The 16062-nt window shown below is 50.5% G+C and overlaps 2 protein-coding genes across 2 annotated transcripts; one reads left to right on the top strand and one right to left on the bottom strand.

The window, feature by feature from the left end:
- The first annotated feature begins 22 nt into the window (after positions 1 to 22).
- Positions 23 to 2787, top strand: tmem30c (transmembrane protein 30C). The gene is made up of 7 exons (XM_068572233.1): positions 23 to 634; positions 840 to 956; positions 1147 to 1254; positions 1349 to 1439; positions 1516 to 1662; positions 1739 to 1951; positions 2071 to 2787. The coding sequence occupies exons 1-7, from the start codon at positions 437 to 439 to the stop codon at positions 2256 to 2258; spliced, it is 1062 nt and encodes a 353-aa protein (XP_068428334.1). The 5' UTR covers positions 23 to 436; the 3' UTR covers positions 2259 to 2787.
- A 17-nt stretch (positions 2788 to 2804) lies between these two features.
- Positions 2805 to 16062, bottom strand: dcbld2 (discoidin, CUB and LCCL domain containing 2). The gene is made up of 15 exons (XM_068572232.1): positions 15656 to 16062; positions 13417 to 13641; positions 12617 to 12754; positions 10087 to 10138; positions 9930 to 10002; positions 7912 to 8045; positions 7739 to 7779; positions 7415 to 7630; positions 6984 to 7108; positions 5959 to 6109; positions 5732 to 5878; positions 5559 to 5652; positions 5426 to 5475; positions 5222 to 5356; positions 2805 to 4587 (listed from the first exon to the last, which is right to left on the bottom strand). Exons 1-15 carry the CDS (start codon positions 15756 to 15758, stop codon positions 4160 to 4162), a joined length of 2112 nt encoding a protein of 703 aa, XP_068428333.1. The 5' UTR covers positions 15759 to 16062; the 3' UTR covers positions 2805 to 4159.

Below are 16062 nucleotides of genomic sequence, written 5' to 3'. Positions count from 1 at the left end.
CCCGTTTATCAAAACATCCTTTTGTTAAAGCATTTTGAAGCAGCGCAAAGGAAGAACCAGCAGATTGTCTGACGGACAGTTAGAATAAAGACATATTGCACAATAACTTCACGTCTGAGGCTGTTTGAGGTGAACAAACAGGAAGCTGTCGACACGTTGCTTCAAAGAAACATGGAAGTAAAAGAAAACAGAAAAGAGTAGTGAGGTAAAGGATTGTGGTTAATAAGTAACAGGCTGCAACCCCCGCCCTGCCCTGCAAGGCCTGCTGGGAAACATTCTTGGCAAGCAGAGAGAGTGTGTGTGTGTGTGTGTGTGTCTATTGCAGCGTTATCTTCCTGCACAAAGACCAGGAAGAGAAGACCGAGCGGCGCCATCTCTGACACGCTCTCTGGGTCTCCGGCTGTCTCGTCGCTCCGCCGTCCAGGTGAAGACCGTCATGGCCGACGTGAAGGCGAGGCCGGGGCCTCTGGCCCGCCGGCCGGACAACTCCGCCTTCAAGCAGCAGCGGCTGCCGGCCTGGTCGCCCATGCTCACGGCCAACACCGTGCTGCCCTTCTTCTACTTCATGGCTCTGCTGTGCATGCTGCTGGGAGTGTGGCTGCTGCTCACCGTGCAGAGCACGCAGGAGGTCAAGGTGAGCGCGCCGCAATGTGCTCACGTCCAGCGCTTTATGCATTTTACAAACAAATATGTTCTACATGTCAAAGTGTGTGCATGTGGGCAGGAGCAAAAAGCAAAGGTGTGATAAGAGTTTAGATCCACGGTCATGTTTTCAGTTTCATAAACAGGAAGTTTATTTGCTATTCTACCGTTTCCCTTTGCTCTGCTCGTCCGTTCAGATGGACTACACCGAGGCCGGGACGTGCGCTCAATGTTTTGAAATGCGTAAAAATGTGAGCAACGCAGCGAAAACCTGCAATTGCCGGCTGGAGTTTCACATCCAGAAAGCTTTCAAGGTAACGATCTCAACTTCAGGTCCACTGGCGAGCTTTTCTAGACGCCCACGTTGAAAAGCCGTAAAACTGCTTGTGAGAGAACCGCAGTGAAGGCGGTCGCTTCGTCCCCGGTGCCGACATTTCTTGTGTAACGCTGTTCATCTGAACGTGAAAGACGTAATTCATCTTCACGAGCTCTCTGCTGCTGCAGGGAGACGTCTTCTTCTACTACGGACTCCAGAACTTCCACCAGAACCTCCGCAGGTACATGGACTCCAGAGACGACGCACAGATGGTCGGCAGGAAGACCAACCTGAAGGTACTAAGTCATGTTGTATGTCATTATTCATAAGTATAATAAAATGCCTGAAGGACATGACTTATTTTCACCATTGACGTTGTTTCCCGACTAGAACCCGAGTACGTACTGCAAGCCGTTCAGAACAGACCAAAATGGACTCCCCCTCGCCCCCTGTGGTGCTGTGGCCAACAGCCTCTTCAACGGTAACACACACTCACCATCATCATCTTCTTCACATCCTCCATGATGTCCTCTCTGACCTCCCATCGGTTCCTCCAGACTCCTTCTCCCTGAGCTTCCTGGGCTCCAGCGGCCGCTCGGTGCCGGTCCCTCTGTTACGACAGGGCATCACCTGGTACACCGACAAAAACATCAAGTACCGCAACCCCAAAGACGGCAACATGACGCTGGCTCAGGTGTTTGAAGGTAAACGGGGACGCGACGGGCGACGCGCTGGAACCAGAGTCCTCCGTCGCGGCTCACTGTGTGTGTTTCCCATCAGGTACGGCGCAGCCGCTGTACTGGCAGAGGCCGGCGTTCGACCTGAACGTCCTGGACCCGACCAACAACGGCTTCATCAACGACGACCTCATCGTCTGGATGAGGGAGGCGGCCTTCCCCAACTTCAAGAAGCTCTACGGGGTTTTATACCGAGACAACAAGCCCTTCACTAACGGGCTGCCTGCGGGCAACTACAGCGTGGACATCTCCTACAGTATCCTTTCACCTGCCGGGTCTCCGGCTAGACACCTGGACGGGGAGGGGAGGGGCTAGTTCATCCATTGAGTCTCCTTTGTGATCACCTGTGTGCGTCCTTGACCTCCGGCTTCCCAGACTTCCCTGTGCAGTACTTCCGAGGCAGGAAGGAAGTGGTGTTGACCACGCTGACCTGGTTCGGAGGTCAGAACCACTTCCTGCCGGTGGCTTACCTGGTGACCAGCTGCCTGGTGCTGCTCGTGGCCGTCGTCCTCACGGTGGCCTGGTGCAAGTTCGGGAAGAACGGGAAGAACATGGAGGAATGAGGCATGACGGGAACGCGTGGAAACAACTCACAAGTGACGACCGTCGAGCCGTTTAGAGACAACAAATGTGAAATGAAAGACTTTATGCACGAGAATGATGGCGAAGGAGAAACTAATTCAGTTTGACGTGAGGGAAATTGCTTTGCCGGCTAAATGAATCGTATCTTTGATCGTGACCTCTGACCAGCTGAAGGACGTCTTTACATGTTGTTTTGTCATGCACTGTCAATGTTAACATATTTATTCTAAATATTACATTAAGAATTTACTAAAACTATTCAACGAGGTGTTTAAACTGGGTTTTATGTCCCAGAAAATTCAATGTGAAAAAGAACTACTTAAATAACGCACAACACCAGCTGTCGGAGAAAGCTCATTATGCTAATTTGTGAGGTGTAATTTAGTTTAATTAGTGGTTAAAGTGCAAATGCTGAAACCAGGCCTTGCATTAAGGTTTGTCTGCATCCTGTTCGTTAGCGATGGTTAGCATGTTAGCATAACAACATGTGTACGATCCGTTATGGCTGAAGATTGCAATAAAACATCTTCTTTTAAAACTCTTTATTTCTCTTTGTACAAATCAGTGAGAGCCACATAAACAATCCCTCTGTGGCCGCAGCTCCTCTTGTAATATTGGTCGTGGTTATTGAACGTAAGCGGAGCCGGGTCGGTGGCACAGCTGTGAACAACGCCTCCTCCTCAGGTTGCTGTTCTGTAAAGTTCTAAAGCAGCTTGTTCTGGTTTCCTCCGTCTGCCTCAGAGAGTCGGGTCAGAGTCGTACCACAGGTGAGGAGGAACACGACCTCATCGAACGGCAGTAAAGGAACTGAACACAGGTCTGAAACATGGAAACAGCTCACACACACACACACACGAGGAAACACTCGGATATAAAGGACAAATCAAACACGAGACGATCACCGTGAGGCACGAATACAATCTAGAAAAGTTCAGGAAACTATCATCTGTAACAGACTCGCTCTTCTGTACCTTTTTATTCTTTACTAGGACATAAACTAACTATTAAACACTTCTCCACACATTAAGACTGCTTTACTGTTTGTTCGGCTAAACTCTGCGCTGTTGGCACATTTAAGGTGTTTCTGTTGCATGAACACAGAAAAAGGCAACATTTGGTCTTTTTGCGACAGCATCTTCACTTTGTAAATCTCGTTTGGATCGATTAGCCTTCAAGTTAGCGCGACGTCTCTGACGAGGTTCGTTGAAAACAATTTAAAACCAGCTCGTCGTCCGCAGTGCAAACAACTCCTGGACTAATCGGTGATGGCGGTGGGCTGTTCCTCCTCATCAGCAGGATGTGAAAATAAAAAATAAATATCAGTAAATCATCCGAGAGTCCGAACAGGTTTGCAGTAACGGGATCACTAGAACTGTACACAATTTCAAGTCATGCTTTTTAAACAAAGTAAGACCGACGTACCGTGGAAACGCTCTCTGGAGGAGGTCCGTGGCCGTGGACGCGGGGCATTAAAGCAACATGCAGTTCATTCACGAGGAGAAGCTTCAGGTGTGATGCGACTCATCAAGGTACATTTCAGTTCAGCATGTAACAGAAGAATGAAGGAAATCACAGTTTCACAAAATGCAAGAACTACTAAAGATCACAGGACAGGGACAAAGTCTTTATCAAACAGTAGTCGGCTTTCTCCTTTTTCATCCTCTCCCCGTCCACGCCGCTCACACACACACACACACACATTCATCTCTGTGGTTTCAGTGATAGGACTGTAATGACACGAGCAGGTCGTGGCCATGCAGGAACATTTAGGCGATACAGACATCTCCAGATGACCCTGAAGCTAAAGGTAGTGTTCATTCAAGACTCCGCCCGCCTCCGGGCCGCACAGGTCCTCTCCTCCGCCTCTAGGTGGCGTGCCTCCTCAGCCCTTCCCCGTCGGCTTCTGAGTGCTACTCTGAGGCACCTGATAGGTCAGATCCTCAGTGGGCGTGGCCTGTCCAGTGGCATTTTTGGGCGTGTCGTAAGCCGACCGCTCCGATTGGCCGCCGTCCGGCCGCGGGAGCAGGGAGGCCGGCCCGGCGCCCATGAAGCCGCACGCGGCGGCGGCGGCGGCGGGCTGGCCCAGAGAGGAGCCGCCCGCCGGGTGGCAGCCCATGTCCACCACGATGGGCGTGGCGTACTCCGACCCCGAGGCGGGCAGGGGCTCGGCGTAGGCGTGGTACACGTCCGGCGAGATGGGAGCGTCGTACAGGTCGGGATCCGAGTATCCCGGGTCGGGCCCCTCGTCCGGTTTAAAGGTCGACCGGGCGCCGAGCGTCGTGACGCCGCTCACCAGCGGCTGAGCGTATTCTGGAAATACAGCATGTGATAGGGTCAAAGCTGCTCGCGTGCACCAGATGCTAGCGTGCACCAGATGCTAGCGTGCACCAGATGCTAGCGTGCACCAGATGCTAGCGTGCACCAGCTGCTCGCGTGCACCAGATGCTCGCGTGCACCAGATGCTAGCGTGCACCAGATGCTAGCGTGCACCAGATGCTAGCGTGCACCAGATGCTAGCGTGCACCAGATGCTAGCGTGCACCAGATGCTAGCGTGCACCAGCTAATGGTTTTAACCTTTTGGAAATGTGAAAATCCTCCCACGTCCATTTTAAGTCCCAGCATGCCCCATTCAGACAATCTTTTGGCATAATATACGTCATTTTTTCCAATTTTGAACCGAATGACAGTTTTTTTTGCCTTCCTAACAGGACAAGACTTTGTTTTATTGTGATTTTTGTTGCAGATTCTGATTCTTTAGGTCCTAATCTTTCCATAAAGGTGTCTTATTGACGCTCCAGGAGACTTTTTTGGGGAATCTGGCTCACATCATGCTGGATGTTCATAGTTACCATCAAAATATCTTTTAAAAGTGATTTTTTTTTGCAGATATACAATTTTCATCAGAAGGCCCGGCGGCTCGTGCCCGTGTTGAGCGGCGTTTACCTGCAGGTTCGGCGTGCATTCTGGGTACAGCGCCTCGCCCCGTGAGCCGGCCCACCTCGCTGCTGCTGTACCGAACCGAATCCTCCGTCTCCACCATCTTGGAGGGCAGCAGCTGCTTCATGCTTTTCCACCAGTCTGCAGCAGAAGCGCGATGAGTTTCACTCTCACCAAACACAGACGCGGCGCTGCAGACGGACTACGTACCTGTGCGGTCCCAGTGAGGGAGGTCGTACGTCCCTTCAGAGCTCTTTTTCCTACCAACAGAAGATTAAAGTCACACTGAAGCTCTCAAAGGGGATGTTTTGATCCTTCTGTGCAGGATAATGAGAACACACACCTGTTCCTCCAGTGCCAAGCACAAACCACGATGAGGATGAGCGCGGTCAGAACCATGACCAACACCGGCACCAGGATGGCTGCCAGCGCCACATCTAGAAACACAACGGCAGAACGTCTGTTCAGGATCAAACCGGCTTCTGCTTTTTGTTAAATGAGCTAAATCAGACGCACCTTTGCCGGTGTGAGGCGGCATCGTGGTGTTTCTAATGTCGGGGGTGTGTGTGGTTCCTCCCAGGTGAGGCGGCCGTTTGGTGCCGGCAGGTGGAGCGTGACCAGAGGGCGGAGACATCCTCGGCCTCTGCTCCGGCGGCCGACTCACTGTCAACACAGCGTTTTGATTTGAGTAGCAGGAACTTGTGAATCTCTTTTTAAGTACAAACCCGTGATGCTTGACCGACCGGTGTCTGTGATCTGGCAGCCGACCAGCTCCAGCTTCAGGGCGATTCTTTGGTGCCACAGCGTCGGATTGATCCTCACGAACCGCGCCTCGATGGGGGGAATGAAGTTATTCCTCACCTCGTGCAGGTAGTTGATGTTGCCTTGAAAGATCTACAGACAATGACAACAAACTCTTCAGAGATTTGAACCAAACTGCAGACAGTACAAGTATTGTTAGGTGAAAGAACTGTTTGAATTTGCTTGTGCAAAACTGAACAAATAAACCATCAGCTGATTATTGTCCAACTAATAACGACTTCCCTCCACACAATGACTTTGAATACATGTGCAGAATAATCCAGGGTTGCCATTAGCCATGTAAACTCTTTACACGGCTCATGAAAGTCCACTAATATTCCCATGTACGGAGGGAGCAGCAGCATGTTTATGTCCCCATGATGCACATCCACAAACCGTCATCAGGGTCACAGGAAACCTGTCTGAGCCTTTCATAATGTTGGAACGTGCGGCTGCAGAATGATCTTTCCTTCAGGTAAACATCTCTTCTCAGCTTTGGAGCAAGATGCATAAACTGAATGCTAACGTTCAAAGCGTGCTCATGAAACATGGACGATATCGGCACGTCGCACACGTCTGACTCAGAAAACGCAACGTGTGGAGCGTCAATGCAGAATGTGCCGTTTACCCAACTGGCTCTATTGTCCTCTCCTGAACAATAGAGGAATATTAGTGAGCATGTGAACACTCGCAGCCCGGCCACTGAATCCATATCCATTCAATATTAATGCCCGCCTGTCCCTCCTCGTCCATCACAGCACTTCACTTGAACCGCTGACTGCGATCACTTCCTGCCATAAACATCTCTTAGTCAATACCAGTTGCGATGGAAACAGAGCGACTCCGCGCCCCCGCAGCCTCCTGGAGGGACATTTTTGTCCATTTGCAGTAATTTGAAGAAGAAGAAGGGAAACTAAAAGCCCATGATGTAATCGCACCAGGCTGTATTGATCGGTGATTGCATTACCTTGTCCTGTGACGCGTTGGCTTCCCTGTAGACGGACCACTGCTGCCCGTCGCTGCTGAACAGGACGCGGTACGCCGAGACGTAGTACTGGTACTCTCTCTCGGTGGAGCCGGTGGTCGTGATGCCTGAGAGCGAGGACGAGACGTGTGGTTCAGTACGAAGACGAAGGATCAATGTGAGCAGACGGCGGCGACCGCAGTTCATCCTGAGACAAGCGCTGTTCACATGTTGCACAAATAACCGGAGGGAAAGTCAGCTGATCACCAGAGACAGAAGGGCTTCCCTCTGGGGACCATGAACGTCTTCATAGAGCCGTTTACAAGAGCAGTGAGCAGAACACCTGCAGGACGGTTCACCTTCCTTCAAGGCGTACGGGCAGATGAAGAGATGATGGCTTCAGTGTGTGTGTGTGTGTGTGTGTCGTTGCGTACCTGTGATCCTCTTCTCCTTCTTCAGGTCGACCTGCAGCCACTGCCGCTGGTCCAGCTGGCTCGCCGCCCAGGGCAGCCCGGCCTTTTTGAGCCGCGCCCCCGACGGCGCCCACACGCTGTCCGGCCCGGCGCCGGTTTTACACTCGAACACCGACGACGCCGACAGCTGAGAGTCGGCCACGCCCACGGACTCCAGGCCGAGTCGCCTGTAGCAGCCTGCGAGCACGGGAGAGCGTCATGGACGATGGTCATGCGTTTAGACGCCGTTCCACTTTACAGAAGACAAAATCATTACTGATGATCACGAATCAAAAGGAAACTCACCGTTGGTCCTGAAGGTGAAGAGGCTGTTGGACAAAGTTCCTCTGAGGAGAGAAGTGAAGGATTAAACACATGCATGACCTAACAACAGACCCGATGTCGACTCCTTGAGAGTACCACAATGAACAGACGGCAGTTGAAGCTCCAGCTCGTTTCATCGACTCAGCGCTCCTCACCCGGTCGACGTGACGTTGTTGGCCAGCGTGGCCTCGTAGTGCAGGATGCCTTTGCTGTTGACGGCGCTGATCCTGCCGCCCGCGCTGTTGGACACCACGCCGGCGTGCACGGCCGCCACGCACACGGGAGAGGACTGCAGGGAGGAAGAGGAAGGAGAGATGAAGGGATGCTGATGCACCTCTCCAACTAAACAGCAACTGGAGGCGATGTCCAGTCACCTCTTGCAGGTGTTCATTTGAAATATATCCCCATAAAACATGCCACGTTCCCCCTTTTGAAGCCCGCGGGTGTCGGATGTGCGAGCTCGCACTCGTCAACTTCAGTTATCTATGAAGGCGTCATTTCCAGCTCTGGCGTGTCTGGATACGTCAACACACATCCAGGTTGGTCCACCTCTCCATCCCGTAGTCGAACAACAATTAATGAACTTAAATTGATGATCAATCAGTTCAGCGTCTCTGAAGCAGACGCTCTGTCGGCCGAGTGAGCGCAACGCAGCGGCGCTATGCTAGCAGCTCATCATCAGGATGAAGCAGAGTCGCTCTGCACATTAAACCACATATTGCACAATATGTTGTTGCCTATGAAATGATGTACATCCTCAACATATTTGGCACGACAAGGGATCACACCTTGTGTCCGTCGTGGAAGTCAAAGCGACTAAAAGCAGCGCTGTCCGCCAGCGTCTCACAGCTCTGAACCTTCAGACCGTGCAGATAAACGTCTGATGAGTCAGCATGATGTCACCTCTCCGCTCGAGGATGCCGAGGGTCACCGCGGTAATGATTCACCGCCGCCTGCATTCCTGCCCCGACCCGCCGCCACATCACTGGGAAACGAGCACGGACTCAGATTCCTCTCTGCCGCCGCTTCACCGGGAAGCACCGGCCGAGCGAGGTGGGATTTTATGACGGGAACAGACCCGCGCTGGAATTCACAGCTGACGCGGCGGTGGGAAAAAACACTTGTGACCCACTCAGCACATAATCACACACACACAGATGAACAGCAGTCAAAACGCCGCCACAAGCAATCAACACCTGCCCCGAGACGCTGAACCGTCCTTAAGAGACACAGAGAGTCGCTCTGGAGCGCCGCACCCTGCCTGCAACAGAGGGAACCACACACACACACACACACACACACACACACACACACACACACACACATGATATGTGGGATGTGGAAATATAAAAACCAGAACATGGATCACAGTAAGAAACTCCAGATTACAAAAAAAACAGAAGAAAAATAGAGAAAGTGAGCTACAGGGTCTGGGTGTGGCAGAATGAAGTATGCCTGCACAGTCACTATCATATTACACACACACACACACACACACACACACACACACACACTGACTCACTCTCCAGCGTTTTGTCTCACACACTCCGCACCGGGCCGAGCTCAGCGCCCTCGTGCAGCTGGACTGGATTAGAGGCTTATTATTTTCAGCCAAACTATTATCTCACCTCCCTTTCACCCGCTGACCCGCCCCTCCTCTGTTCCTGTGGGGCACCTCGCTCCCTGAAGCACCCCCCCCCCTCCCCCCCTCCCCCATGCTCCTCCCTGTCCTCCCATTATGCCGGCAACACCCCTCCCCCCTCCTCCCCCTTTCAACTAAACCCCCGAGCTCCGAGCATGAAGTCATCAGCCAGAGACTCGGCGCCCATGACCTCACGCGCTGCGGGGGTGCTGTGAGGTCATCAGTGCAGGACTCGCATACCGCGGAGCAGAGGGGAAGAAAGAGGGGAAGAAAGAGGGGAAGAAAGAGGGGAAGAAAGAGGGGAATCAAACGGAGCGGCGTGCAGACTGCAGCACGGTAATGGACGGCGGCGAAGAGACAAAAACAAACACACAAACAGCGAGCAGCGCCTCGGGTCTGTGAGTCAGCAGAGGACAGCCTGGTGGATCCTGTGAGAGACCACAGGACACCGTGACTCACCTGCAGGAGTGACGCCTTGGACACCACAAAAACACACACAAAAACACACAAAACCCATCTGCACGTCCTCACCTCTCTGTATCCATTCGGTATAGTCCCAGAAATCTCCTCGTTGGATGTCAAGCAGCCAGCCGGACAGTATTTACTAAGAAGAAGCAGAGAGACACACACGATGAACATTGAACGGAGGTCACAGCACAAACATCTACACAAAGCTAACGTTGTTTACCTGAACTCTGCCTCGGGGAAATTGGTCCCTTTGTCCAGGCAGGTGATGAGATCTGCAGAAGACAAACACAGCGTCATGGCGGCTTTCTGTGCCCTCCTGACCCGTCACCTCCTTCTGTCTCTTCCCGATCCTCTCGGGAGAACGAACGCGACGCTTTCACACAACAGATCAGAACAACTCGCTGACATCCTGCAGAAATGGTTCATTTCAACCCAAAGAGACGACCCTCAACCTCGGAGCCCAATGAGTTCCTAAACATGGAGATTTCTCGAGAGAGAAGCAACACCACGTCCACGGCCGTACGTGGAGCTCAACCCGACGGAGTGACACGGCACAAAACAGATGTGTGTGTTTGACGAGTGTCCTTTAGCCACCAGGCTCGCCGCGTGTGGACGCCGACGCCGCAGCGCCGCGCAAACCCCCGCTGGTGGTCGGCCGCGGTGAGTCTCCAACAGATGAAATACAAAACAGTTTATCTGGGAAACCGAGCGGTGACTCAGACCGACCGTTCCCCTCCGACCACCACGATGACGGATTCACTTAAAGCCGAGCTCGCTGTCCTCCCACGCCACCAAACACACACACACTAGCACACCCTAACACACACACACACACACACACACGGCCATCTTCTTGTGGCTTCAGTTATCTGCAGTTTCCACGAGTACAGTCACGACCGCGTTGGGATGGAGGAGAAAAGCTTTGAGTTGCGACAGTATTCCTCCATCAGATGATCATAAGCACCAGTCATCATCACCGCTTTGTTTTAATGCTAAAACTCACAAAATATTATTCTGCAATTGATGCTAAAGGTTGTAAAACTATTTGTGGATCGACGGAAACGACTTTGACATCCGTGATTATCCAGAGTTCAGTTATTCAGCTCATGAAACATCAGCTCGTTCAGTTATTGTCTTTTTCTTTTGTTTGAAATATGAATATAAGTATAATATATAATATAAGAATATAAGTAGAAAGATCTTCGCCACATTTACTGAACCTAACAGACTTCTGGATGTTGAAGAAGATCCTCAATCACATGTCAGTGCTGTTTGAACACATCACGGGGAGGCTTTTATTTATTTAGACAATGATTTAAATATTAATTAAGACTTTTTTTCAGGATCACATCCTTTAACATCGTCAGATTGCACATTCTGCCGTTAACTAAAGATGAGATGGTGAATGCTTCACAGTGATCTCAGAAAGCAAAACACAGAAACTGTGATGAAAGATACAGAAACATTACTGGACCCGAGCTGGTGACGCTGCTTCAGGACTTCTACTTCAAAGTGCTCTGACAGCCGCGAGACCATCGTTATATTACCATCAGATCAGCTGAAGGGGGGGGTCTGAAAGGGGCTCGTTAACACACTTCCTCTGTAATGACATCACATTAGAGAAAGGTTAAACAGCTTCCAACAAGCGGGGAGTCTTAATATAAAACCACAAACGATTATTGCTTTCCATTTCCCTCAATCACTCTCACTTCCTCTTCCCCTGTTCCTGTTTTCTTAAATGTCCTCTCATGTCCACGTTCTCCTTTCACCCCCCTCAGCCACCGTCTCCATCACTAAAAACCACAAACACAATCTGATAAAACTGTAGTTTGCACTTGGAGGGCTGTGAAGCTGCAGACGCGGCGCTGCAGACACAAAGCTGCAGACGCGGCGCTGCAGACGCGACGCTGCAGACGCGACGCTGCAGACGCGGCGCTGCAGACGCGACGCTGCAGACGCGGCGCTGCAGACGCGACGCTGCAGACGCGACGCTGCAGACGCAAAGCTGCAGACGCAAAGCTGCAGACGCAAAGCTGCAGACGCGACGCTGCAGACACAATGATGCAGACACAAAGATGCAGACACAAAGCTGCAGACACAAATCTGCAGACACAAATCTGCAGACGCAGTTCTCCATTCAACTCTTTGACCGTCACTCTCTTCTATTTATGAGCTGCACACTGTTTGCCAACAGGATGATTGGAAACGTTCATCATTCCTTTGCTCCAGTGATGAAGCTCCTGGACACAACACATCAACTAAACAGTAAACAGCATTTTTATAAAAAGACTCGTCATGTTGCGTTTCCTTAACTGTGTTTGAAATCCTCACAGGTAACGATTCATAAAATAACTGCAATCTAAACTGCATAAAAAGTAATTATCTAAAGGATCTCGAATCCAATGGAACCGAATTCACCCAAGTACATAATTTTTCAGAAACAGGAAGTATTAAACATCTACACTTGAATCAATACTTTGCCAAATCAAATTGTTCGCAGGTTATTCAACCTTTGTTCCTCTACACTGCTTTTAACACTCCACATGGCACAAAGGCCATAAAGTATCCATGAATGTGAGCTGTGAGGTTACAGATAATTACAACTCTTCCTCGTTGTGGAGGTTGAGTTTACAGACTTTGGGCGGTTTCGCCTCCAGTCGACGGGTTCCTGCGTTTAGGAGAATAACTCAGCGAACAGCGCGTCGACTCGAACGTCTCAGAGCTCCAGGTGACAAGCAGCACGGCGTTACCTGTGTGCTCGGTGGTGGAGTAGGACAGGTAGAAGCCCCGTCCGGTGTGATGGGTCCCGCTCATGAACTGGACCGTGACCTGGTTCCCAGAGGACTCGATCAGCTCTTTGACCTTCACACTTAAGCCGCAGTACTTCACTGAGGAGCAACACAGGACAGAGTCAAGGAAACTTTAGTTTAACAAATAAAACCCGATACGACACGTTCATGCTGCAGGAATCTGTGTTCAGTGGATGCAACGAGCTGAGCTAATGGCACACCAGAGAGAATATACATCTATTGATCTACTGCTTCGCTTAAATCTAATTAGCAGCAGCCTTCATTAGAAGCCCTGCAGTCCTCTGGCGTGAGAACAATTGCTGCTGTCGGCTTCATCACGTTTACACGCCCTGCAGTTACCTGCGACTGGCTTCTTCTTCTCCTTCTGTGGCAGCTTGCTGTCTTGATAATTATGCAAACAAATACTTTGATATTTGCAGGATCACGGTGCAAAGATTAGCTCTGGCCTTGTATGCAATATTTTGACTGCAAAAAAAAGAAAACACAAAAGTCCTCCTGCTCTGAGGCGTCCAAAGGTTTATAACTGCAGACTGAATAATGCTGACAGTTTAACTTTATGTTAAGTATCTCTTCCGGCTGCAGTCATATCGCTCTTTATTCATTTACAGAGCCTCACTTTAACTGTGCGTGCAAACAGACAGAGAAGAAGCTAACGAGTGCTAGCTACGAGCTAACGTTTGGTAGGAACTATTGCTTATTGTCCTCCCCAAATCAGCCCGGCATCCTCACGTCATGCTCACCGATCTCGCGCCTCTCGGTTCCGAACCCGTTGTACAGGCGGAGGTAGTTGGCTTGGCAGTTGCTGTTTTCAAAGTCCAGCTCGGCGAAGCGGAAGTGGACCCTGCTGCCGCGCGGCACGCTGATCTCCCACTCGCACACCGTGTCGTTGGGGTACGTCCCGGGGTAACCCAGAGAGGACAGAGTCCCGCTGCTGGGGCCCAGCACAGTGGGGCCACAGCCATCACCTGACACACAAACACAAACACAAGGTTCAGGGGGAACGCACAACAATGACCTGGATCTGCTTATAGATTTCTTTTTGTTTGGGCTTCATGCATCTATAGAAAAAAAATGTAAAATCAACCAAATAATTGTCTGAGAATAGTCGCTGTCTGCAGGACGTCATGACAGCAAAGAGACATCGTGTTTGATTTTAAAACTGAAGCCTCACGTTGTTGTTATTTAGTCTTTCTGAGGCCAAAGCGCTGCGCCGATGGGAATTTAAACAACGAGTTATTCACGCGCCCTGAGAGGATCGGTTCAAAGCAGATGAGGATTTCAAATGTTGTATTATTGATATGCTGACCACCAACAAATGCTCCTTCGGTTTGCTTTTGATACACTACAGTGAGCAGCTGTTAAGGACATAAAGTAAACCTTCAGTTCCACATGTTAAACTCATGTCTTGTACACTGAATTCCCAAACCAGACAAACTCAATGCAAATGTGTCAGATTTCATTGGATTTGGTAATAAGAAAAATAACAAACACCACCTTCATCTAAATGATCTATTTTATTGTATTTTCCCACTGAGACTCCCAGAAGTTGAGGACTTAAGAGCACATTGCATGTTTTTGTACGTCTATAAATCAGCAGCAATCGTTCCCTTCAGCACACAGAACGGGATTAGGCAGTGTAATAAACACAAACATTTATTTACACAGCTTTGTACATTCAGGGATTTGTTTGTGTTGCTTAACACAAGTATTACAGTATAAATGTTGTGGGCCTTCACTAAAATGGGGCTTTTAAGTGACTTAACAATCGATGGAGAATATTCCCAAAGCCCTTCTTCAACATCACAAACATCTGGCTGTCCTGCAGAAAAGAAAAACTGACGGAAACCACACAATTTAAGACGTAGCGATGATGCATTGTATTTGGGCCTTTCAGAGTTTTTAAGGACAGGTTTGTTTCCCAGCTGTCAGAAAGCAGGAACAGAGCTCTTGTGATAACACTCAGTCACGCCTCGTGGTGCTAAGTGGATGTTCTGTGAGCCCGGAGTTATGCAAGAGCCTCTCAGTGGACACTATCCAGATGAACGAAAACAAAAGCTGCTTCCCTCAACTCCTGACTCTCAAAACACTGAACCAGACACTGAACACAGTGCGCATGGCCCTCTGCAAGAGGTCAGATGACCTTCCTGAAGTCACCCCTCATGCTCAGAGATCACAAAACATCTACTCAGGAGATTAAGGTGGAACTACTCTCTTTTTTTTAAAGTTCATATGAGATCCAGAGTCGTGACAAACCGTGTCCACGTGTGTGCAGAGAAACCCCCACACACTGCTACCGTCACCCCACCCCCATCCCCCGGCCACCTGAGGCTGGCTGCGGGCTCTCACGGGAAAACCTACTAAATATTCCTCTTTCGGGTCCAACACAGTGTCGAGTAAACCGACCGCAGTCACAACAGTCACAAGCAGGAGTAAAGATCACGGTGTACTGGCTTTAAAGTGGGCTACCTGGCACCAGAAACAAGGCCACACGCTCCTAAACGTGCTGTCTTCGTACACAGAGTCCTTGCACCCAGACTCCATCAAAAAAACAAGCAATTAAACAACAAATGAGGTAGCTAGCTTATCGGGGGAAGCCAATAAAGGGATTTTAAACGTTTAACAAAAGCAGTATAAGCTACACGTCAATTCGGCAAGCAACCCGCAGTCTTTATTACATTACAAACGCCTCTTCTTGTTCCTCTCCAGAACCAGTTTTCCTGGTTTCTCTCCAGCCGTCTTTCACCACGACGGGCGGCGTGAAGCCAGCGGCCATGTCAGGTACGGGCTGTTTTTATAAAGTTTTGGGAAGACACAAACGATGAGCCGTTGCTTCAAAGCACATCTCGAAACAACCCCACGGGGGGAGGAAAAAGCTCCGCGTTCACACTTTGTTTTTTTGTTGGTATTTCACAGCCAGCATGGCCGCGGTCGCCCCGCTCCGCTCCCCCCGGGTTGTCAGCGCTGCTGCGGGGCACCAACCTTTCTGCGCCGCGCAGCGCTCCGCGGTGAGGATGACGAGGATCGACAGGACGAGACCCCCGGCGCCTGTCGGCTGCCGGCCCGCCATTACCGCTCTGCCCATAGCAGCCTGCAGTCCGAATGCATGGTAGTGCTCGCTTCTGGACCAGCTGCACCGCTTCAACCTGTACCGCGGGGTTGGAGGGACACACACACACTCACACACACTCTCACACACACACGCGCGCACGCGTCAAAAAAAAAAAAAACCTGACGCTCGAGAGCGACTCCGCGCGTGGTTTTCGTCCCGAGGTTGTCTTTTGCGTGGTCGTTTTAACACTCCAGTGGTTAGCGACACTCTCACTATGGAGGTAACTGCTCCTCACACACACATACAGACACACACACACACGCACACACACGTCCAA

The sequence above is a fragment of the Clinocottus analis genome, unplaced genomic scaffold (assembly GCF_023055335.1).
Source record: "Clinocottus analis isolate CAN_PGR_092001 unplaced genomic scaffold, fCliAna1.0.p SCAF_12, whole genome shotgun sequence".
Classification (NCBI taxonomy): domain Eukaryota; kingdom Metazoa; phylum Chordata; class Actinopteri; order Perciformes; family Cottidae; genus Clinocottus; species Clinocottus analis.
This window is presented reverse-complemented; position numbering and strand designations above follow the sequence as displayed.

Bases quoted from the DNA above. Each gene is read 5' to 3' on its own strand.
- tmem30c (XM_068572233.1), top strand. From the start codon at position 437: ATGGCCGACGTGAAGGCGAGGCCGGGGCCTCTGGCCCGCCGGCCGGAC. The intron at 957-1,146 runs GTAACGATCTCA...CTGCTGCTGCAG, and splicing joins ACATCCAGAAAGCTTTCAAG to GGAGACGTCTTCTTCTACTA. The intron at 1,255-1,348 runs GTACTAAGTCAT...TTTCCCGACTAG, and splicing joins GCAGGAAGACCAACCTGAAG to AACCCGAGTACGTACTGCAA.
- dcbld2 (XM_068572232.1), bottom strand. From the start codon at position 15,758: ATGGGCAGAGCGGTAATGGCGGGCCGGCAGCCGACAGGCGCCGGGGGT. The intron at 7,780-7,911 runs GTGAGGAGCGCT...TTCTCTCCTCAG, and splicing joins AACAACGTCACGTCGACCGG to AGGAACTTTGTCCAACAGCC. The intron at 7,631-7,738 runs GTGAGTTTCCTT...CCGTGCTCGCAG, and splicing joins CTTCACCTTCAGGACCAACG to GCTGCTACAGGCGACTCGGC.